Source organism: Molothrus ater, chromosome 3, assembly GCF_012460135.2.
Source record: "Molothrus ater isolate BHLD 08-10-18 breed brown headed cowbird chromosome 3, BPBGC_Mater_1.1, whole genome shotgun sequence".
NCBI classification, from domain to species: Eukaryota; Metazoa; Chordata; class Aves; order Passeriformes; family Icteridae; genus Molothrus; species Molothrus ater.
The window spans coordinates 58,664,590-58,688,920 of NC_050480.2; the positions used below are offsets into that span (position 1 = coordinate 58,664,590).

Consider the following 24,331-nt stretch of genomic DNA (forward strand, 5'->3'; position numbering starts at 1 on the left):
CTTCCTTTTATATTTCTTTCTGACTTCTGATCCCCATGAATCTCATTTTCCTGGAAAAGTGGGTGCCCTCCCATGCAGCAGATGGGTAGCTCCTTCCAACTTGCTGAGTATGGTTTATAACCTTGTATTTAAAGGGATAATTTTGTACTTTGAATCTACTCAGACTAAGGAAAGGCAGGAGCCCAGGCCACCCACTCACCGGATGACACAGGGCAGCCTCTGGCAGGTGCTTTTAGCAGACAGCTGCTGTGCACTAGGCTGGACACAGTGGTTTAGTGTATTTGGGAAGTGTTGAGAAGAGATTTACAAGAACAGTTCTGTCTGAAATACGAACAGTTAGATATTGGTTTATTTTCTTTAAACATGGTAGATCCTGAGGTTAACAAGAGCAAGAAACTCCAACATATTAGTCAAGCAAATTACCTCTCAGTTACTGACAGTAGCAACCAGTGATATAAGTCTGTACCACCTAAAAATCTCTCAAGGCACAAATCTACTTGTCTTGTGACACGTTTCACTTCTTGGCACATCCAGACCCATGAGCTGAAGTCTGCTCTTCCTCTGCCTTTTTCACTTGAAATAAGGCCACACTACACAGCAAAGAAGCAGTTACATTGAGTAACACTGATACCCATGTCACATGTCACCTTTCAGCTTTACCTACTGAAAATGCTTAGTGGAATGCTGTCATGGTTTAGGAATGGTATTCCCCAATTTAGTGTTCCCCCTGAAACACTCCAAACCACATGCCACTCGCTCATTCCCTGATCCCCTCTCCCCTCATCCTTGCAGCAGGATGGAGAGGAGAATTAGATTGCAGGTTGAGATAAGAACAATTTGCTGATGAGATAAACAATGAGATAAGTAAAACAAACAGTAACAACAACAATATTAGTAACAGACTGCAGAAGACAGGCAAGTGATTCCACAGGTGAGTGCTCCCCACCACCAGACAGCAGGAAGGAACCCAACCTCCCTCCCACCCCCTGTGTATGGTGTTAGGTGCTATAGAATAACCTCACAGTTCTGGTCATGCCTCTCCTGGCTACTGCAAAAATTAACCCTGTCCTGGATGGAACCAGGACAAGCTCTGACACCATACACCGGCTGAAACAGAAAACATTTTACATCCAGGCAAATGAAGCTGTAAAGTTTTTCTGAACAGAGTTTGCTGGTGACTGTAGGATGCTCCTTGGGTCCCATCAGGCTTCAAAAGGACAACCTAGTATCTGTCATCTTGGGGTAGGACTAGCCCCAGGACACCAGGACTAGCACCAGCATTTATTCATATGCTCTGACACCACCATTACAAATGTCTTTAAAAATCAAAGAAGAAATTAAATAAGCAGAAATATTTACACTTAACATTAAATGAGAACAAGTCTCTTCATTGTCAATTTGACTTGTCAATTTCTGGCAAAGGCACATTCCAAACCTCACTTAGCTCCTGCCGTCTTGATGACCATAATAGCTTTCACAACTGCTCTCCATTCCAAAATCAAAGGTCAAACCAGAAGTCACATGCTTGAAGACACACTGGTTCCATTTTTATCCAGGAGCTAGGCTGGCCCTGCCTCTGAATGGAAACTGGCATCACCTTAAGGTGTCAACATATCTATTTGTATTCAGGAGACAGTACCAGTTGTAAAAAACAACAACAACACCTTAATACCTTGACCATCTTTCTTCCTACCTACCTCTCCTAATAATAAATGTAACTAATGTTACAGATGGAGAAATTATCTTCAATTTATTGAGCAAAGAATGAAGCAACTCCCATTCCTCCCATTCCCTCTGCCCCCCCAAAAAAGTGAAATTGTGGTCTATAACTTTACCAGTTGGTAGCATTTGGTACAGAAAGGGTCACAAGCAGCATAGTACTTCTGATGGGTTTATTGGTCACAGGCAACATTACAAAGCAGTTACACTGAATAATGCTGTCACAGTTCTATCGTAATGTGAGGTTGCTACAACACATTTAGATTTCACACAGTGAAACTACTTGATAAAAAAAAAAAATCATGCTTGTAACATAAGATCAAGAAAATATGCTTGGTTAAAAGAAAAAATGGTCCCAGAACTTCAGCCCACTCAAACTGAAGTTTATGGAAAAGCTTCCTCTGACTTCAGCAGGCTCTGAATCCAGCCTTCAACATGTCCTGGCCAAGTTATAAGGTCAAATGCCTCTCTGCTCAGTTACAGGCTCTTCATTCTTCTGACATACTTGTGCGTGATGTATTTTCTCCTTTTTAAATGAGAAGACCATAAATGTGAAATTGGCCATGCTGAATGTTATACATAACAGAGCCAATTTTGGGTCATCCGCTTTAGAGAGTGGGAGAATTACAAAGGTGATAATATGTGTACTGGAAAAGGAGGGAGTTCCTACGTGCCTGAGTGCCTGTAGCAGCTGTTTTGTGTAGCCTGAAAGCTTCCAAGAAAGGTCATTACATGCTTCTTCAAAATTTGCATCTCTGACAGCATCTGCATTCAAAAATGGGATTTCAAAACCACAGCTGACAAAAACATGTACTAAACAGAGAAACACATTTTTACTTCAATAATGCAAAATTTTTCATCAAATCTAAGTTTAGCTTGAAGTAAGATAATTACTTCTGGCAGCTCAAACATATTCCTGATGTAAATTCTTCTCATTTTAAGGTGACTTGATGCATCCTACACCCACCTGTTCCAAGGATGCATGTACAACACGTGAACTGTGCATCCAATTCTCTGTCAGTGTTGGAGCCAACAGAGGGCAGCAACATGCTGAGGCTTCCCAGCCCACGGAACTCCTGTAGCCAGGCATCTCTTCCACGTGGGGGAAGGTTTAATTACTGGTCCTACTGACCCCAGTATAGCTTCTTACACCACAACGCTGCATTGTTTTATGACACCAAAAGCTCAGAGTGCAATTCACACTTCAAGGAAAACTGGAGTGAGAAGAGTGTTGTTGTTTAGATTTCAATGGTCACCAAGACTGCAGTTCTTTCCCAGAACGGTATTTGCTAATTGCCTGCATTTTGAAAGTAGAATGCTGATCATAAACTATGCTTTATAAAATTCTCCCTCTCCAGTGCATATCAAAGATAACATTTGTGTTCGTGTCTATGACTATGATGACCAAATGATCTTAGCATGATAATGGACATGGTTCCACCACATCCAAGTGGGAATGACAGGTGCTGCCATCCTGTGTCACAAGCATAGTCCATCAGGAGTCCCTGAGATACAAATATGGCACCCACTCTCCTCTCTACTGGCAATTTGGTCAAGAGTTCTCAATAAAAGTTCCAGCTCATTTTTTAAAAAAAGGTTTTGGTAATTAAAAAAATGTCTATTTACAAATCAGTTGTGACATGAATAAAAACATTCCATAGGAAAAATCAGACTGTCTCAAAAGTTGGCAAATATGTTTTTAACTGTAAAATGTCAGATATTGGCTGTTTTCCATCTTGATAGAAGCTGAGTCCAGTAATTAATTCTATATCTCTGATCCGAGCTGTATGAAACTTCATTCTCTCTTCAACCCACATGGACTCAGACTTGCCATCCTATTGGGACACAGGAGGAAAAAAAAAAGGGGGCTGTAAAACTTCTTTTTTTTCTCCTGAGATGCATTTAATCTACTAAAAAAAGACATTTTGATGTTTTATAAATGCAGAAATCAATAACTGTTGGCAAGCATCTAACAAACAGAGCATGCAAGGATTATACATAGTAGAAGCTTGTCTGAATTTAGTTCTTGCTGTTCCCACCTCAAGTATACAAAACCTGTAGCTGCACCAGCTGGTGATAATGGGGAATGACAATTTATCTACCATCAGTATGATAAAAATATTCTGAGAACTGTGTCTGGCTCTAATTCCTTGCTGCAGGATTGGTCTACACACTTTCCACACTTTTTTTCTGGCGTATATGGAGTGTAGTTTTGTGTGTTCTCACCACAATGCCAAGGTACCTGAACTAGAAGCAACCAGTGCTCTTCAGAAACATCTGTGTTTTCTCCTTCTGGGAATGCATTTGGCCTTAGCACTGACCTTTTATTCTGGGTGACTCCTCTTAGAAGCTCTTAATCCTTCTCAGCTCTAGACTGAATAGTTGCATTACAGAAGTCTCTGTATGTATCACATTCATGCTCTCTGCATACTCTGACCCCACTTTGCTAGCTCTAAGCTTTGTTCTTTGAACAGATCTATTTTCCCATTTGATGATATTCACAGACTTTGACATAATTCTGTTTGCAAAAATATTGTCTTCTCTCTCAAGATGGGCATGTAGACTGTACCATTTTCAAAGGCTTTAACCAGTTAATTACTGATATCCAACAAAACAAACTCCAGCCTGACTTCAGAAGTTTATGAGGGCCAAACAGACTACTTACTGCACAGCTTTCACTGTTGTCTTCTCTGTGAGGTACAATGAAAGACAAGGCATCTAGAGAACCTTCACACTCCAGAGGAGTTTCAGAAGTATTTTTACAGCTAGTCAGCACAATGAAGAAGTGAGTTGGAACTAGAACTTCTGAATTACCACGGTATCTGAAATACAAAAGATCTCTCTGTAAATCCACCAAATCATACTTTCACAAAGATCAAATTACAACATTCAGCTATATTCAATTTTATCAATTCACCTATTTTGTCCAAGGAAAACTTAGGTCTGGAAGGAAAATTCCAAACCACTATTTTTTAAAATCAAGTTTGGCTTGTAGACTAAATAACAAGTTTGATGAGGTATAACAAATTGATTTGCCACAAAAATGTGTAAAACTCCAGAGGAGATGAAGAGTTCAGCCCAAGTCCAGGAACCTCTCTGCCTGCTAGCTTGAGGCAATTTTGCTAATTGGTGTAACCCACAACTTGTAGTAGAACACTGCCAGCTCAAGGAGTATCAACCATGTCAGCAGGGATAAGCCCTTCCTTGCCTTGTCCTCTGCTAGAGGCAATGGCAATGTCCTAAGTTTTCAGGCTGGTAGACATCATTCCACACACAACAGCTTCTCTTAAACTCTACCTTTAGTTTTAGGATGACACATTTTGAAGGTGCATTTTTCTCTTCAGGCTTGTTCCTTCTTTCTGAACTTTTGCGTGTCTTTCTGAAGAAGGGTAATTACTAACAGACCAGTATTGGAGGAAAGAAACAAAGAATTCGAATGTGAAAGGTTCTCACCTTTTCAACTTTTCTGGGGTATCATAGAGCCCATCAGAGTCATAATCAAACACTGGACCACTGACTACATTGACACCATTCCTGGCTGCAGCATATTCAGGCAGGAGGTGTTGATGGAAGTAGTTCCATAACACTGAAACACAGTAATGGAATCAGGAAACAATCTTCACAATAGAAGCTGCTAATACAACTCTGCAGAGTATTCAGTGGAGTATAGACAGACATGATAAGCTAGGAAAACAAATTCTACAGGTGTTTGCTGTTGTTAAAGGTTGCATATAAGTGGGCAGCAGCATCCACTGCACCATGTCCTGACATATCTAATCTATATAATATTTTAATTTACAATTAAGAATTGAACAGTACTCCATTACAAAACAGGATATCTCCTATTTTCCAGGAGAAGTACCACAGTTATCCTTCTTTTTCACCAGGAATATATTTATTTTCTCTCAGCCAACCATCTCATCTTCCCTCTCTCCCAGGAACCAGGGGTCATATGCATGGTTTAGAAGCCAGCACAACACCAGCAGTTTTCTATTCAACTATGGACATAAAATAGGCATACAAATAAAATACCTTTAAATTCAGGATACATTGGCACAATGTTGCTGGTAAGCAAGGCATCATAGTGAGGTTTCTTTGCATCTGTCATAAAATCTGAAACAAAAAAAGGTCAATTAATTTCACGGATTTTTTACTTTAAACTTGCATTTTCATGCTTTTAGTGATCAGTGTATTAACATTGGGATGGAGCTGACCTAACTTAATTTTCCAAAACTGGTGTGGGTGTAAGTGCCGACTTTCAGTACCTTCCAGATTCCACCTAAAATAAATAAATTTAGTAGCAGCAGCAATTACACTTGTCAGATATACAGCTGGCAAATTTCATGAGATTTAAAAATATCAGGATAGGCTTCTGAATTGTGGTGAGAGAAATAAAATTCATGAATGTCAGGCCAACTTTCCTTGACTGCAGAATCTAGGCTTAAATATAGGATTCTGTTGAAACTTTGCAAACTATGTTTGATGTGGATGTTTAAATAACCTGCTACTTGGTATTCAATGAGTAGAGTAAATAAAATACTTCCGTATCAGGTCAGCAACAGTTCACAAACAATTTATCCATGTATACAGAGTGAATTTGCATTTTACCAGCTTGCTGGACTTTACTCAATGTCTACATGTCCTTCCCAGTTTCTTCTGTGAGACGCCACTTTAGAAGCATGATAAGTGCTTCAAAACTTCTGGGAAGTACTAAGTGACCTTGGACAACCCACCAACTGCTGAAGCATCTAAAGTGTTTTCCTTTCTCCTATGCTGAAGTGAACTGCAACAATTCAGCAACTACTGCTTTAATTCTGATTAGGTATCAAGAACACCTACAAAAGACTACACCTGCTACATTACAAACCATGTACATCAGACATACTATACAATGAAGACAAAGTACTTACTTGGAGGAGCAAGAAATCCGTAAGTTAGGCGAGGATGATTGTTGTAAAACAAACAGGTCTGGTTATGATTCTGTGAAATACGAACATCTTTATGTAAACAGTTGGAGGCAGCTCCTGTAGAAGAAATCCATTTGTCCTATTGAACAAGAAGAAAGTATCGTTGTGAAAGCTTACAATAAGTATCATTGTGAAAGCTTACAACTTACAATAATTCTCTTGGTATGAGGGACTGCAGAATTCTAAATATTTGGCTGCAGCTGCCTTTAAGAGTGTGAAGGACTTAATTAAGATGCAAGAATTGTTCCTCTTATGCCAGTGGAAAACAAGACCTCCCATCACTTCATATACCTTAGAAATGAACAGAACTGCAGCACTTTATTCAATTATTACATCTTCTAAAAGATAATCTAGAGGTCCTCATTTAAGACAACCTGATTTACTGACAGATAGACAGCCTCACATAATTGACAGATAGATGTGTGGGCCACTTGTTAAAGTAACTTGTTGCTTCATGCCACTACCCTCAAAATATTTAGGATCAAATAAATTTTCCCAAAGTTTAGCTAAATTTAATTATAAGTCATTATCTAAAACCTATGATTCCCAGATAATCAAATTTAAAATTATTCTCTACTATCCTAATTCCTTTTAAGCATGATCTGGCTTCTAAATTTTCTGTGAATGGGAAAGGCCAAATTGAAAAATCTTTCATTCATCAGATCAGTGCTCTACTCTGAATAGGTATATCTTAAGCATAGGGTTCAGGACCACAAAGACCAGCTTTATTTTCACTGATCTCTTTTTTTCCCCAGTCAGGATTATATTCTGAGAAAAGGATCATATCAGGGCATGAACAGTTCAAGATGGTCCTGAGATTACTTTTTTAAAAGGATCCTGCCACATTACAAACTGCTTTAAGACTATGAAACCCACATTGAGGCCAGTTTTAAGGACAGCACTGCTGTAGCACTGCTGTGGACTGCTATAGCAGAACTATGCTACCAGTGCATTCTCCTATATAGGTTTCTATACCAATGGCAATGGACTCCTCACTTCCCGGTGGATCTGCTCAATCTGCGGGCAAAACTGTTTCACTCTGAGAAATGGAATAGTCAAAGCCAATCCTTATTGGCATAGCAAACCTCACACAAATTTCCACTTTATATCTTACGTGGTTCAGCTTAGTTCCCTGGGAGATAATATCACAGACCCATTTCAACTGGAAAAAGACCTCTAAGATAATTGAGTCCAGTCATTGACTGACCATCACCTTGTCAACTAGACTATGGCACTAAGTGCCAAACCCAGTCCTTTCCTGAACACCTCTGCAGATGGTGAATCCACCAACACGGTGACTCTTATCATGAGCAGATATAAGAAGATTTCAGGAATAACTGACACTCTAGATTTTTACTTTTCAAGGCTGCTTCTAATCTTTCTTATACTTACATCTCTGCCAACAGTGTACGTGCTCCACAGAGCCATCCTGTAGTCCCTGCTGTACCCGCTCACGTAGCGGTATTGGTAAAGGAGGCAGTAATTATGTTTTTTCTGCAGAACCCTGGGCCTTCCGTAGGGTAAATTAAGTTTCTCTGTCTTCTTAACTGCAACAAAAATAGTGCTTATTGCTTTTCAATTAATACTAGTTGTTAAATACCCTCCTCCTTTATACACCTAAGGCTGGCTTAATTTTCAATTGCCAAGCAAACAGAAGTCACAGAAATGGGACAAAAAATTTTCATTATTATATCAAAGGCATAGTTTCTATACTAGACAATAAATTAAGTGATGAAGCCATTAAAAATTATTTAAACTTGTACTACAAAACATGTGGAAAGCTTATGTACAAATTAAGCTTCTATTTGAACTAAAACCTTTTGCTGTTAAAAACAGAAGATAAATTCAAGTCGCAAGGTTAAAGTCTTAGTTGATTTTATGTTTCAATTTAAAAATGTGGAATCTGCTTTTATGTAACAGTTAGATGGGAGAGAAACCAATTCTGGTGATTTGAAATTACTATTTCAGTAGATACCACATCGTTGTATGTAAAAATGCATTTAAAAGACTAGGAAATACAGAGGTCTAAGTAAACAATACAGTGACATATTGGATTGGATTTTCAGCTGTGCAAGGGCTCACTATTTGCCTTTGAAAATTCAAGTATTTTCAATCATTACATGACTAAAATTATAAAGACGGTGTCAAAGTATATCATCCATTAAATAGGTCCTCACCATCCACAAATAATTATGCAGTTTTAAGGCAAGTGTATTACATGGGGAAAGAAATTGAGCAATAATGTGCAGGGTTTTTTCCACAGTACCAAAAAATGTGAAGATTATGACAGTTACTTCTCCACCCATGAGGGAAAAACAATTCATATTTTTTTCATTAAAGTAAAAATGCAGTTATAATTTTTTGTCCTTACAGACTGTCAAGTTGCGACAATCATGAGAGAACATGCAAACTGAAGTAACTAATAAACTCTATACAGTCTTAAGGCACTTCTAGGCTGTTTACTAGAATTCTTTCATCTGTGAAATGCTTTAATATCTGATTAGTTCTTAATCAATACAATTCATAATGAAATTATTACTGTTAAAACAGGGCTATACCAGGTCTCACTGATAATTCAAGACAAAATCCTACTGCTTCAAAAATGTAGGTTTAGAGCCTTAAGTTCCTGTTTCTACAAAAGAAAACTGAAATATGTTATTGTGTCTGGCCTTGTCAAGTTTCTTCAAAGCCAGGTAAACAAAGTCCTCAGAGATACTCAGAGTCTGTTTCAGCAAAACCCCCGGCACACTTTGGAGAAAACACATTGTACCATTATAACTGGATTTTATTTTGCTGCTCTCATGAGTGTTACAATACTGAAAGACTTACTTTAAAAGGGTTCTGGGACATGTTTTAAAATCATGACCTGTCATTAGTGGAAAAGATTCAAGAAAGCTCTATCCACTATTTGTTTCAGGACAAACTACACAAATCAACAGAAGCCTTGAATTAGCTCTGGATAAGCAGCAAATACTGGACCCTGTCAGTAAGTGTCATTTATGTCCAGTTCTCAACAATAGTGAGCTATAGTGCGGTGTTGCCAAATATAGAAAATAGATTTCATGAACACACACACACACACACACGCACACACACACACAAGGCAAGGTCTCTATCAGCCTATTTCTGGCAGCCTAATACTCTTGATATCATCTATCAAGGCATTAGCACCTGGGACTAGGTTCCATTTTGACTTACAGTTTTCATTATTTATGTGCTGTTTTACCTGTTTCTGTTACTTGTTTCAAAATAGTTTATTTTCTTTTATGACTCATGAGCACATCTACAGCCTTGCAAACTGCAGCTTAAACATGGCACGTGTATGTCCAATGAATGGAAATAAAGCATAAGTAAAAGAAGTAACAACTCAAGACCACATAAGAAACATGTAAAATACTCCTTATGCCTCATTAAAAGTATGCTGCCATTACAGGTATCATTATTTGCATTGATTTGCTATCGGGTAACAACACTTTTGCTTCCCATTCTGGAATGCTCATACAACACTTTTGCTTCCCATTCTGGAATGTTCATTACTTCAGTACTAGAGAAGTCATAAGTAACAGATAACACATATGCCATAAAGACACACATGTAAGGATACACATTTACCTGAGAACAAATGGTTCAGGAGGACTGTATTCAAAAACATGAGAATCATAGAATGGTACGGGCTGTAAGAGACCAAAAAGACCATCTAGTTTCAACCACCCGGTCAAGACCAGGGAAATCTTCCTCTAGACAAGGTTGTTCAAAGCCCCATCCAACCTAGCCTTTAACACTTCCAGGGGTGAGGCATCCACAAATTCTCCAGGCAGGAGCATAGTTCCAGCAAGTATTTCAAAGAATTTTCACATCATTTACTTGAGAGTTGCTCAGAAGTTTAAAAACATAAAATGTTTGATGACTAACAAGTTTTTGTTGTTGTTAGCTTTTTAATTTTATATTATTATTTGAAATTCTTACCTTCTGTATCAGTAAGATTTAAACGCTGATGAAAATCCCTTATTGGCAAGCCCTATAATTATAAAGGAAAAGCAGTAAGATTCTACAAAGCACATTATGAATTGGTACCACCCTTAAATGTAACTTCTGCCTTGCAAGTTATACATACACAGAACACATGTACTGGAGAGGAACTACAGGGAATTTGAAGTAACAAATTGGTTTTGCCACAAGCAAATCTACAGGCTTGAAAATCACAGTCCAAACATGATATTCACAGAACAGAAATTTCAGCATAATTAAGTGAGGCAAGCAAAAACTGAATGTTTCCCCCATCAAGCTTCTGTGGGTTTTTTTCCAGGCTCTTCAGAGATTAATGTGACTTACATAAGTAATCTGCAAAAAATTAATACACAACTACAGGATAGCACTCATTAACCCCAAGCAAGAGTTGATTTTGAAACCAATAGTAAGGGACTGTAAAACTATCTGGAGAATGCAAAGTTTCAGTCTTTAAATACAACAGACTTCTGCCTCCACAACTTTAACCATTTTAGTGCTTACCCCTGTCCTGCAGGAGCAGCCAAGGCTCACTGAAAAGGCTCTTTCTCCCACCACAGAGCATTCAGAAGGATGACTGGTTTCTTTGGGATGGTGTGGGGTGTAAACAGGGTGCTTTAACAGATGGTTTAGGCGTCCATGAGTTCCATTGTTTGGGGCTGGCTTCACATCAAGCAAATCTATGAAAGAATTCAAGTGATATTAACAGGAGGAGAAAGATTGTAATACACAGCCAATTATATTGTGCTTACCAGTATGGATGAGTCAAAGCTTCACTGCTTACTGCTTATAACACCCAAGAAGAAAAGCAATGTAACCTCTTTAAAAGGGGCCACACACATTCTTAGCTAGTGTTCAGGATGGTACTAGTCTTCTTGCAATGTTGAGCAAGTCGCTTGAATACAGCCACCAATCTCAAGCATTTGCAGTACTCTTAAGTATTTTCTGGATCAAACTCTTTGGTATACTTTTCTTCTCCCAGAAGCAGTATAGTTTCAAACCAGACAGGGAAGTAGGCAGGAAATAATGGAAAACAGGTGAGGACCTCAAGGGGAAAAAATGAACAGAAAGTGGTAGATCTAGTGACAGACTTATGGAGAAACCATGAAGTACAGAATGAAGAATGGAGACAGGAATAAGGAGTCACAGTAACATTGTGTTTGAAAGAGGAAGGAAAGGAGGTTTCCATTCATGATGATAGAGAGATTCTGAAGTAGCTATTTTTAGTAGTGGTGAGTCAAGCTCTGGTGCTCAAGTGAGCACCAGCTCTGGAAAAGCCAGAGGAATGCACAGTGGGACCAGTGAAAAAGAGATAGACAAGGTAGCCAGACCAGTAGATCCTAAACTGCTGTTAGTCATTTAGAGATGGCCCTTTCTCAGAAAAACAAACAGCTGATTTGTGAAAATAGCAGCAACTCTTAAGCATGAGTTTCTGAGGATGCTTAGCAATCTGTTATTAGAAGATTTACAATGCCCAAAAGATATTATACTTTACTGAACAAAACTGACGCCCATCCATTGTACTTACCACACATTAAATTGTATACTTCAATGTTTTCAAATGGATCAACTTGAGTACCAAACTTGAATCCTGGTCCAAAACCAATAAAGATAGCCTAGGATTTACAGAGAAAAGTATAGTGGAATTCTGTTTAAGACAAATTGAAATGAAAATTATCTTTATATTCAGAGGGCATTTTCTTCCAAGAACTTAATCTTGGAATCTTAACCTTTTTACCAACACAGTATGTATCAAGTCAAAAGCATGTGTTTTTCTTTTTTGAAAAAAGTAGATGTACAAGAATAATTTTTAAAAATAGTAGAAGAGTACTAGGAAACCCAATTCTGTCTCATTGTTGCCTTTAGCCATTTATGATGTCCCTTGCTCTTCTCTGCTTTTGAAGAAATTAAAAGGTATTTTCTTAAAAGCTTTAAAAGAGTTAATGGAAATGTTGATCCAAAGTAACCATCAATATCACATCCTGTAAACAATTTGGAAGCTTTTAACATGGAGCTCTAAAAACATCTGTTGGTAGCAATGCTTTAAGTGGTTTAAGCAATGGTAGGACCGTAGGCTTCCATGCCTGGTTTGCAGCTGTTCCTTCTTGCACCACTTCCCAAGCTGTACTGGACCTGATCCAGGAATGCTGCCAGCTCAAAAACCTTTCCTTTTTTTTTCCTGCTGGCTCTTTTCCTTCTGGCTTAATTCCCCAGCCTACTTTACACTGCAGCCACACAAATGTTACACCAGCATACTGCAGGGTTTGCAGCATGAACAAAGAGGAAAGGGCAACAAATGCTTAAGCTCAACTGCTGCCAAAAACATTGTTTTAAAACTTGTCCTCAGTTATTCAGCTTATTTTTAATGAAGATAAACAGATTGCACACATCTGTGGTATCAAGATACCAAATGAGTGATGGATGTTTTACACTGTATAGCATGCCCCTGGACAAGATCTCCAAGCTCTTTGTGAACAATGCAATTGTCTGATTTCATAGCTGTGTGGCAAAAACAGAGGTTAAAACTCAACTCTTAAGTCCTTTCTTTGAGATCAAAGCATAACACAGGCATTATTTTGCAACTGTTGATACTAGAATCTGCAGGCTATTAATGTACTCAACCAGCCTAATTTGAACCAGATGAGGCAGGGACACGCTACCTCCTTTCTGTTGTTTTTGGTTACAGAGTATGAAATACTGTTATGCTGCTATAATGGTAGCCACAAAAAGGATAAATTATATCTGGTTTAGGACTTGTTAGGGGTGCTATGAACTGACAATCCCAAGTGTGGCAAAAAAGTTTGAATAGACTCAGTCTACTGAAAAAAATTTACACAGTCAAAATGCAGCAGAGAGAGATGGAGTACATATGGCATCACATGGCTTGCTGATTGCAACCCATTGCTAGAAACACTATCAGCAGGTTTTCCATAGTCAAATCAGGGAAGAAATATAAAGGGTAAATTGATGGGTAGGCAGCGTAAATTGATACAAGATTAAGACTTTTTTAAAAACAGTTTGGTGCCAACATTATATAACTCTACAACATATGAAAAAAAAAGGCTTTTATGAATGAAAATGATTGAAAACAAGTTTCATGAGAAGACGTACAAAGTCCATGTAATACATGGATTTTTCTTTTAAAAGTGTTTACACATATTCACTGTAATAGTTCCAAGTACCTCACAATGGTTTGTGGATTTTAATCCTGAAAACAGAATTTTGAAATCAAGAATAGTGGCTTTCGTTTTATTGATAGCAGAAACTAAAGCAGAGGATAGGTTAAGTGACTTTCCAAAATTAGATGAAACTGAGGATCAGATTTCATGTTTTCCTATGATCTCTTCCCATTTCTCATTAAAGAAAAGTTCAAGACTCTCCTTATTTTTATGGGTTATCCAGCACATGACAGTATCAGTCCTATAAATGTTTTATTTCTTGAACAGCAGATGGAATAATATCACAGATCTTAAATCAATCAAACAAACCAACAAACAAACCTCAACACCCAGCAAACACAGCATTTGGAAACAGAGGAAACTAAAAATAAGAGCTAACATAAGTTTAAACCTTACCTGCATATTGGGGAAGCGATTGTCTGAGCCATGGAATCCACCTTTGCAGCTTTTAATCTCAAGTGGTTTTCTATTAAAAATACACAGTTTATATAACTCACAAATCACATCGGCATAAAGTACATTCAGTGATGACATATTTACTTCTCTGTTAAAAGATACTTAGAGGATTATCCATAGAGAATGAGAAGCCTTTAGTGCTTGGGAAGAGAATGCCTTTAAAATCAGAATAGTAATTTTCTCTGCAAATGTTATCCCTTTGGAATTTTCATGTGTCTATTAGAGTCATTTAAAGTCAAAGCACACGACATATGAAAAAAAAAAATTCATTTCAGGCTAACAGATTTTCATTTCACTGTCACTTGAGTAACAACTTTACAGTACTTTAAGTATATTCTCAATATTTTTATAATAAAAACAGTAATCTAATTTAGACCATTCAGATGAGAATCTTACAGTCTAATAAAAACAAACATCCAACCTGTTCTAGGTCCATACACACTATGTAAACACGCAGTTCTATCAACCCAAACCTGATTTGCACAACTTGCACATATCTATAGTGTTACACAAAAAGATTTATTGAAGAGGTGCACTGAAAAATTCTTCCACGATGAAAGCCCTGAAGTATAACTGTGGTGCTCAAAATTAATACCATTACAACAGATACCACTGTTCTGGGACTTGTAAATTCTTTAATCGAAACACATAAAGTAATGAACTACCATGGACTCAGTAAGTTCAATGACTTACAAGACTGATTTAACCTAGAAATTATTTACATGCTCAGCTTTCATGAACTCACTTTGGAAATTCCAACAGCATGGCAAGATGTGCTCAAGCATCTGAGAGTGAGGACTTTAGTTTCTAACCTGCCACTACCTCCATACCCAGCAGGCAGAATATGAATAGCTGCCGGTTTAGAATTTAGCCTCTCCAGGCCAGCAAAACCTGCAGAAAAAAGCATGCATTGTTCCTTTGCAATGTCCTTTTGCTACAACAAATAAGAATATCACACTCTAACAGCTATCACTGAACTCTAAGCACTTGGAAGAGAAAACAATAAATTATTTGTTGTTCAGGTTGGGTACTGAGAACTGAAACTTACCGAGCAAGCTGCCACTGGGAGTCTAAATAAAAGTGCAGCGGTTCAATCCGGTCATTATAGGAATAATGGAAACGCTTGGGCAGCAGCTGCTTCATATAAGCTTTGAAAGGCTGGTTTGGTTTTATGCACTGCAATGTTTAAATTAAAACATAAGGAAATTTTGGTGAAATGTGTACTTTATGTCATGCACAGTTCTTAAAAAGCACATCAATTGAAAATGATCTGCAATAACTTCCACTAAGAACAATGTAACTCCACCAGGTTTGGAGTCATAAGATCTGAGACATATGAATGAATACTTAAATCACAAATACTGACTGGATTTGGATTCAATAGCTATTAAAAGATTTTTAATATTGCATTACGGACAAAACTTGCTTTTTTTTTCTTACAGCCTACAGTTGTATAGAACCAAACTGTACTGCATAGAATTAATAAAGAATTACACTAAGACATGAACACCATGATACTTTCACAAGTGATAAGAGATTGTCCAATGCAAAAAGTCTACAGTTCTGTAATAGAGAAGGTAACAGATATTTAGGATTTTTAGGCTGATCACACAGGGACAAATAAACTTTTTTATGAACCAAGATCCATTAATGATTTTAAAAAGGAAAAAAAACCCAAAATCTCTACCGTAACATTGGAAATTTTCATTGAAGTCATCTATACAAACAGCATTGTTCTCACCAACAGCAGTGTTTGCACAAATGAGAGGCAAACAGATTACAGTGCAGGGATGAGAACAGAAGCCAGGGACAGAGCAAAAAAGCAAATTCGTTACACTGCAACTGACATCCCCCCCCAGAAAAATAAAATTCAATATCCTCTCTCAAAGCTGTTTATCAAAAAGGTGTGAGCACGAAAATCCTGTGTGTGTCCTGGCAATAGAGCTGAGCTTTACACTGACGTGGCCCTCAGCTAGTATGGTCCAGATACACAAGTTCTCCAGTCGGAAGAAAAACACAATACACATAATACAATACAGGGAAATGAACACAAAACTTTAGTTAATGCACAACCCAATAGCTGCATGTCACCTTATTCAAATTTCACCTTCCCCTGTGTGGAACTACTTTTGTTATTGTGGCTGTTTACCAAAGGTCACACACAAAATCCGTTAGGTTGGGAAAGACCTCTGAGATCATCAAGTACAACTATGACTAAACATCACCCTGTCAACTAGAAAAAATTCTTCCAGATGTCCAACCTAAACCTCCCTGGTGCAGTATAAGATTATGTCCCCTCATCCTGTCACTGAATCAAAGTACATATAGTATGTAAGTTGCCCAGCAAACAGCTAATGCTATAAAATACTTGTAAATGTCAACAGAAATTAAGCTAGAGCAACAAATAAAACAACCCTTACCGTGAGGTTTCTGACAATGCCTTCATAATTAACTGGAAGAATCATATGTAAGTATTAGTCACCTAAGTTTAAAAAGATCAGATGTAAAATGAAAACATTCCCATCACGTAATACAAATTATAAGTTTCAATAAATTTCTGGGCGTAAGAAATTATTTTTTCAGAGTGAAAACCATATAGAGAAAGATAATTCCTAAGCTGTCAAGCTATTGCTTTTATAAAATTTCAGTTCGCCCTCTCTTCCCTTTGATTACTTATTTACAGCTTTAAGTTGAAACTATATTAGTTAAACTTTAGTTAAATTTATGAGTTAAAAGTTAACTATACTTGCATTTAAACTATATTAGCCACAATTAGAAAAATAAACCAAGAAGTAAGTTTTCAGAAAAAAAGCAACTAAAGGCTGTGTTAATCAAGGTGAATTTTTCTTTGCTAATAAGCCTTTAAACAAAAAGACACAAATGCAACTACCAGGACAGCAGTTTTGTTTAGCAGCTATCCTTAGAAAGAAAGCCAAGCACCAGCTGGCTAAGTTTCAGACTCTTAGGCTTAAGCCAAAAGGGACCATTACATCATGTAGCTTGGCATTTTGTGTAACACAGGACCAACTACATTTCACAGTTCTCTGTCCTGACTCTGATCTCCAACACTTGACTCAAGTACCTAAAGGATTACCCTGGCAGTAGAACCATTCATAATTCCTGCACAGATACACGCCATGCTACAAAGACAGCTATGCTCCTTCATTGTAACAGAGCACATGTCCAAAGGAGGAGATGCGCCACTTCTCTTCTTCCTGAACTTCTCCAGGGAGAACCTGACACTGCATTTGACTCCCACGTTCTCCAAGTAAACATTTAAAACAGTTTAGAACAGCATCAAGCAGTGAAGTAAATAGACAAAGTCACTGGGGTTGAGGTCTACAAGTCTTAAAGGGCACAGAGAACAATAATCTCAACAGAAAAAAACCCAACCTACCCTCAAAAAAATGCTATGAAACATGAAGAAAGCTCCTGCACTCAACATTAAAAAGTACTAAAAATTGTAGGGATTAAATGTTTGCCTAAAATAAGACTGCTTAACAAATCAGAGTTTAAAATCTGTAAGTATTCATTGATTTTTTACTCCATTTTATTATTTACGTTTACTTGCAGCTTACCCAATTACTGAGTCAGGCCATTAGGCCAATTTTTTATAACTAGGAAACATAATACTCAAAATAATATATAAATGATAGTAACAATTTAACATTTCTCTAAGACAGAAATTTTGCAAATTTATGCAAAACTTAATAAATTAGGAAATGAGGTGAGACATGCAGGAAGGATTTTTGGGCTGTCTTGTGCACGGGTGATCTTATTCGAAGGAATGCCATTCACAAGGCAGGAGGCATTTGCAGTTGGTAATTCTGAGGCAGCCCATAAATGTTTTCATGTATTTAAATGTGGAATTCAAATATACTTTCAGACTTGGAAAGTCAAATGATCTTGAAAAACACAAGTGCACACGCTACTCAGTATTTCCTCTTCATCATTGTCCAGACTGTAGCTAAGTGGCATGCACTCAGGTTTACTAATGGAATATGCAGATCCTATGCTTGTATTTGAAAAGTACAAAAACATATAACCCAATAACGAAAGTTAGTTTAGCAACTACATACAAGAGAAATACTCATCTGGAACATTATTAGGTCTTAGGCGAGCTGCAGGTCCGGGTACAACTATGAAATCTTGGACATCGTCGAGATAGCTGTTCAGATATGCTGTTTTTCTGCAGCTCCCTACTTCCATCCCTGTAAAGGAAATACATTTTCTTTGAAAATGGGAATATCAGTGTAGAGTCACCTTGCTAAGGAGACATGTAACTTTAGTTGTAGAAGTCAGAAATGTCATTTCTCTGGTGTTTTTATCAGCAATTCCAAAGCATCTGACCCAAGAAGACCATAATACTCATGCATAGAAGATAAAAAACCAAGCACAGATAAACACTATCAGCCAATTCCTCAGCTGAGAAAGACTCTCCAATTTAATAAATAGACAAACTTTCTTCTCTAAAGGGAAAAGAGCTCTTATGAGCCTAAGAACAGGAGTAATGGTCAGACCAAATAATTCAGCCCAGTATCCTACCTAATAATGTTCAGTACCTATCTAAAGAAATAACCAATAGGCACAGAATTATTGACTGGTCTTTCTTCCTGTGCTCTTTATCAATTTTCAGAAAGGGGCTTCGAGTTGTTTATTGCATTTAAACTCCTACTTTAAATAATTCCTGGCAGGTTTACGCTCGATTAATGTCATAATTTTTATAAGCCTGTACAGATATTTGCCTTGCATCATTCCCTGTGGCAAAGAGCTTTGCAAGTCAATTTTGTGCTGCATGAAAGAGTGGTTATATTTCATTTGTCAAGAAAAGAAGTAGAAAAAATGCTTAAATATGTAACTTATAGAAATAATTCCAGATATACAGAAAAGCTAGACAAATAAATCAGAGTTTCATATTCACAGTCCTCTAATAACATATAAAGGAACTGATAACAAAAAGGAAGATATAGCTTGTCTTTTCAGTTCCTCAGCAATTTGTAAACTGTTGCTGTGCAGTGTAGTTAAAAGACAGAAGAAAATTAAATCTATTTTTTTACAGTCACATTTTTTATTCTATTTCTTTTATCATCTGGTAATAGTCACAAAAGGAATTAGAAATAAAATATGAAAATTACTTAATTCCTTCCTATGTCCTCCACTTCTTTACCCCTTCATAAAATAGTCTGACTCTCTCGCACACTGATTATCTGTCATATCATCTTGATAATATAAAACATATTTTATAGGTATTACTTGCTTTGTTAACCTTGCCAGAAACATATAAGTATAAATTCAGAATATTACTTTATAAAGACAGTTCTTCAAAGTTCTGATATATTTTATAAAGTCAAATTTACCATGATCTGATATAAAAATAATGTTCAGGCATTTATGCAAGTTCATTTGCTTTAGACCATCCATCAGCATCCCTACTATTTTGTCCACTCTCTGTAATGCCATAATGACCTGCAGGACAAAAATAGGAATGTAAAGTAAGTGTTAAAATTACTGTTAAATATATCTAAACAAAAAAGAGAGCCTGCAGACTGCATATCACCTGCACTGTTCAGAGTTACCTCTGCCTACAGAAGATTGGCTGTATCTACACTATACAGCACTTAGCCAAATTTTTTTTCTGCATACTGCACCATGACACAGCTACACATTTCTTTGTGCTATTTCAGTTGCAGATGCTTTAAAAAAGAAAGGAAAAAAAAACCCAAACAAAAGCATCAAACAAAAAACACCTCACAGATTATAACCAGTGAGGGTGGTTTTAAAGTATGAAATTGAGGATGCTTGTTGCATTGTGCTTGGGCACAACCAAGGACAGCAGGGAATGACAAAGAATGCAGATACTGATGTACCGGATAGAATAGAGGAAGCCAAGCCTGCAATACCTTTCCTCAAAATGCCTGTTGAGAATTGGAGCAAACTATCCTTGAAGTTGTGCTCTGAGACTAATATCCAGTCAAACTACTTTAAAGAAACTGAAAAAGCTAAACAATGAACTACACTGTCTAGCACTGTACACAGTCTACACTGTCTACACAGTCTAGCACTGCTTGTGATCAGGGGTCTGGGGCCCTAGCTCACTTACAGAGATACAGCACTGGAGCTACTTTTGAATACTTGCGAGGTTAAAAAAAAAAGTGTTTTCCAATGAAGTAACTCTGTCACCTCCCTAAATTACTAGTACAAGCTGTCTTGCTTTGTATCATAGAAGAAGAGATGCTTCTGCAGGGACTATATGCAAATCCTCAGGTTCCTTCTCTCCAGAGTATTCCTGACATACAGAACTTTAGATCCACTTATTAAGCAAAGGAAAAGGTAACCAATTTAATCATGTTCCCATACTGCAGTTCTAATTATGTCTGCTACTTCCTTACACCAATAGCAACTACCCACAGCTCAAGAGGAATTGGCAAGAGCTTTTTTACTCTTGTCACCAATGAGGCTAAATACTTACTTATGATGCCTAAACTCCCTGACTGTTCAAGATGGGATACAAAGGTCCTGAATTTCCAAGAACTTTTTCCTTTCAATTTTTCACTTTCATATTTTAAAATGTAAAGTTATGCAGTACTTTTTAAGACAGTAGCAGTCGCAAAGACTTCTTACTTATATAATAAATCACAGACAGTGATGAGGCCAGTGTTCCTTTTACCTGTCTCTTTCTGAGAAGGCATAAATTATAACTGCAGGGAGATAAAGCCAAAATCCACCTAACCTTAGTTTAGAGACTGGGGGGAAATTAATGACAATTGTACACGAATACGTCACCACCACAACTTGGACATTGTTATGCAAACCTCTGTTCTTGCTAAATTGAAATTATACAAATATTCTGTTCCCATTCCCCTCCCCTGCCAAAAATCAACATGAACCATTAGTAAGTAGGAGCAGATAAAAGAACATACAAGACATACCCAAACATACAGTGGTAATTTAAAAGTTAGTGAAATAAAGAAAATAAAAATGAGGCATACTAAATAGGCTATTATATGCTTTATGTCAATGTTAATCATGGATGGACTGTCTATTTGCAATTTTTTTTCCTAAAAAGCATACTTCACATGATCTCAGTTAACCTAACATGAATTATGGAACTTATAGAGTCAGAGCAAAGTGTCAAGCTTTAAAAAAAAAAAATAAGAAACTACAAAACTACTTACTCCACTGCTTACTGGTCCAAACTTATGGCCCGAGGAATCTGGTTCTTCTAAATACAGAGTGTAAAAGTGTGGTCTATATCAAACGGTACCAAAAATGTAATATTTTACATACATGTTGAAACAGTTTGAAGAGATTATATTTCAACAATGGAGATCACATATTGGAAACAATGCTGTCATTCAGAGGAAAAATACATTAAACTGAAAGATGCAACTTAACTTAAAAAGTCTTCAGTCATAGAAACAAGTTTGCCCTAAATAATATTTTAACATTTTTAAAATAAAGCAAAAGATATTGTTTAAAACAGAAATTGTGTTTACAAAGTAATTCATTGCAGTACCAGTCAAACAGGAATTCACACTCACAAATGTATACCTACCTTTCATCTTCAGGTAGCTGCAGCCAGCGAAGGACAGTCACCACTCTTTCTTCAAAGGGGATTGAGCTGCATCAAAATAATACAATATCAACTAACCATGTGTTTCCAAGAGCTAAATCTTTTAGCCAAACATTACCAAAAATCACTGTACTTTAGCAGAAAAAAAAATCATTACAGACTTTTTAGTAGGATACAAATTCATCTATCTTAATTGCCTGACTCTACAGGAGTTTATGGCCTGATCTGAATCTCCCTTAAATACTGATTAGAATAATGCTTATTCTAGTAGTGCTTATCCTTATTATACAAAGCAAATAATTGGCTTCAAGGTGCAAAGTCACATGTAGGCTTTTATTTCTATACTATGTTTTGAAAAATTGCTAGTTTAGGAGTAGGGGTTGGGTTGAATAAGTATTTCATACTATGTTACAAAGTAGATCTTTGCATCAATTACTGAAGTAAACCAACAATAAGCACGTTGACTTTTAACAACATGAGGCAACCACAAAGTAAGTATTCAGTGTTTAACACAAGTTCAAGTAACAGTGCATCATCAGCTCCTAGGGAAGAAAACATAGGCAGCAAATCAAGAATCAAAAATTCCATCCTGTTGGAAGGGTGTAAGAAGAGAAAATGATCTTAAGATAGAAATGAAAAGCCTGATTTCTTGGGCAAGATTTGAGATTATTAAATAAATGGTAATGATAAACATTTTCATTAAGCAGAAAATGTTTAATTGCAGTGAAGAGCAATCGCTGACAAAAATATGAGTGCTTTAATATTTTCAAATCTGCAACGAAAATAATTTTTAATTGGAACAGCTTACCACAGTCAACAGTAAAACTTTAGTTTCCATTGACAATATCACATCAAAGCCTGATCCATTCACTCATGAGAAGTTTGGATTGAAATAGTCTACACCAGCCACAAAAGGTTTGTATAAATAGAAAGAGTAAAGCACTAGAGCTTCAAAGCTGGTTATGCTTAAAGTTGATTTTTACACATCTTAGCATTAAAACATTTCTTGAGGAATGAAAAGATAATTAAACAAAGGTTCTACATTATACTGAAACAAAGTTAATTGGATCCTAGCCTTTTTTCCCCATTGTACAAAATTATTTAGAAAAGTAGGGGGAAAAAAGTATGTTTTCTCTGGCATCTGTCCCACTGCAATCGTTAAAGTCAAATATTCTTCCAAGAGAAAGGTGTTTACATACCTATTGTATATTTCATACAGGTTTGGAAAGGTTCCATTCACTGCTACATCAGACCCAGGCCAGAAGAAGGTCCCTGCTTTCAGCCCTTGGTACATGGCTGTGAGCCAAATCTGCCAGAGAACATTCACCATGGTTAGCACCCATCATCGAACCAGCTGAGAGCCTGCCAGGCCCATGGCCCCTCACCAACTCCACACCCTTCAGCGAGATCAGAACCCAATCATTCCACAGAGCACTCCAGTCCATCCTGCCTGTCATCACTATCTGCAGCCCATCTACACCTTGTAGGCTGATTCCTTGTGGCAAACACTCACATCCCTGGTGCTGCAATGCCACGGAGAGCCAGGACAGAGGTAGGAACCATTAGCAGAAATGCAATGATGGAACCATGGCTGAACACCAGGAAGGGGAAATGTCTCAGAAAACAGTGACAAAAGAAGGGGTGGGAATATTCCAAGGACATATTACCCACATACTCTTGACATACAGAAACAGCATTTTGGTCAGTTCTTTTGATTTTACTGCTGCTCTCATGGTTTACAGATTTATGCCTTCTGCATCTTTCCTGCCTAACTCATACATCACTCTGTTCTCAGTGGACTGCAAGTTCTACACCTGTGTGTTCTCTCCTCAAGGAAAAAAAGAACAACCAAATGAAACCAAACAAACAAAACAAGCAACAACAACAATAAACCAAACAACAACAACAAAAAAACCCAGTCTTCCCCACACACTAAATATTTACATCTCGTCCCTTGCTATTCTTTAGGTAGCGCTCACTAAAATTTTTCCATGCCACTTCATTTTCATGGTGATGTCATCAGTTTTGCCATAGGTGTATGATTGAGCTGAGACGATTTCTTTTAAAACCACATCTTTGGACTTAGAAGAAATTTAAGCAGACCATAAACCTTTACTAGTGCTTCTTATTACTCAATCTTATTGGTCTGTTGATTTCCTCACAGAAGTTTAACTGCAAGCCCACTCATAAAAACAGATGAAAATCTGGTAGCTATATTAGCTATTTTAGGTCAGAATTCTCCTTAGGGAAAATTCCGTTAAGTTCAACAAAAGCTGTTACATTTTGTTTCATTTGTTATTTTTTGGCTCTAGTACAGCAATTCCTAGTGGTGCTGAGTAACGCTTCTTGGCTGACTTAGAATTACCCCTTGTCCTCTTTCAACATCACTATGCATCCAAGCCATATTAAGTAACATAACAGGATGATGTACA

The 24,331-nt window shown here is 37.2% G+C and overlaps 1 protein-coding gene across 3 annotated transcripts in view; it reads right to left on the reverse strand.

Moving 5' to 3' along the window:
• Positions 1-1,877: 1,877 nt before the first annotated feature.
• Positions 1,878-24,331, reverse strand: part of LOC118700172 (ectonucleotide pyrophosphatase/phosphodiesterase family member 1) — a 53,050-nt gene continuing 30,596 nt past the window's right edge. For all 3 annotated transcript variants that reach the window (XM_036404561.1, XM_054514333.1, XM_054514334.1), the window contains 17 exons: positions 23,099-23,208; positions 21,882-21,947; positions 21,502-21,574; positions 19,684-19,792; positions 18,406-18,537; positions 16,747-16,778; positions 15,375-15,502; positions 14,267-14,336; positions 12,220-12,307; positions 11,196-11,371; positions 10,653-10,704; positions 8,079-8,233; positions 6,630-6,765; positions 5,752-5,832; positions 5,173-5,305; positions 4,385-4,541; positions 1,878-3,554 (listed from right to left, as the gene is read on the reverse strand). In XM_036404561.1, coding sequence (XP_036260454.1) covers positions 3,387-3,554; positions 4,385-4,541; positions 5,173-5,305; positions 5,752-5,832; positions 6,630-6,765; positions 8,079-8,233; positions 10,653-10,704; positions 11,196-11,371; positions 12,220-12,307; positions 14,267-14,336; positions 15,375-15,502; positions 16,747-16,778; positions 18,406-18,537; positions 19,684-19,792; positions 21,502-21,574; positions 21,882-21,947; positions 23,099-23,208 — 1,866 coding nt within the window. In that variant the 3' untranslated portion in view covers positions 1,878-3,386. The remainder of the gene's footprint in view (positions 3,555-4,384; positions 4,542-5,172; positions 5,306-5,751; positions 5,833-6,629; positions 6,766-8,078; positions 8,234-10,652; positions 10,705-11,195; positions 11,372-12,219; positions 12,308-14,266; positions 14,337-15,374; positions 15,503-16,746; positions 16,779-18,405; positions 18,538-19,683; positions 19,793-21,501; positions 21,575-21,881; positions 21,948-23,098; positions 23,209-24,331) is intronic.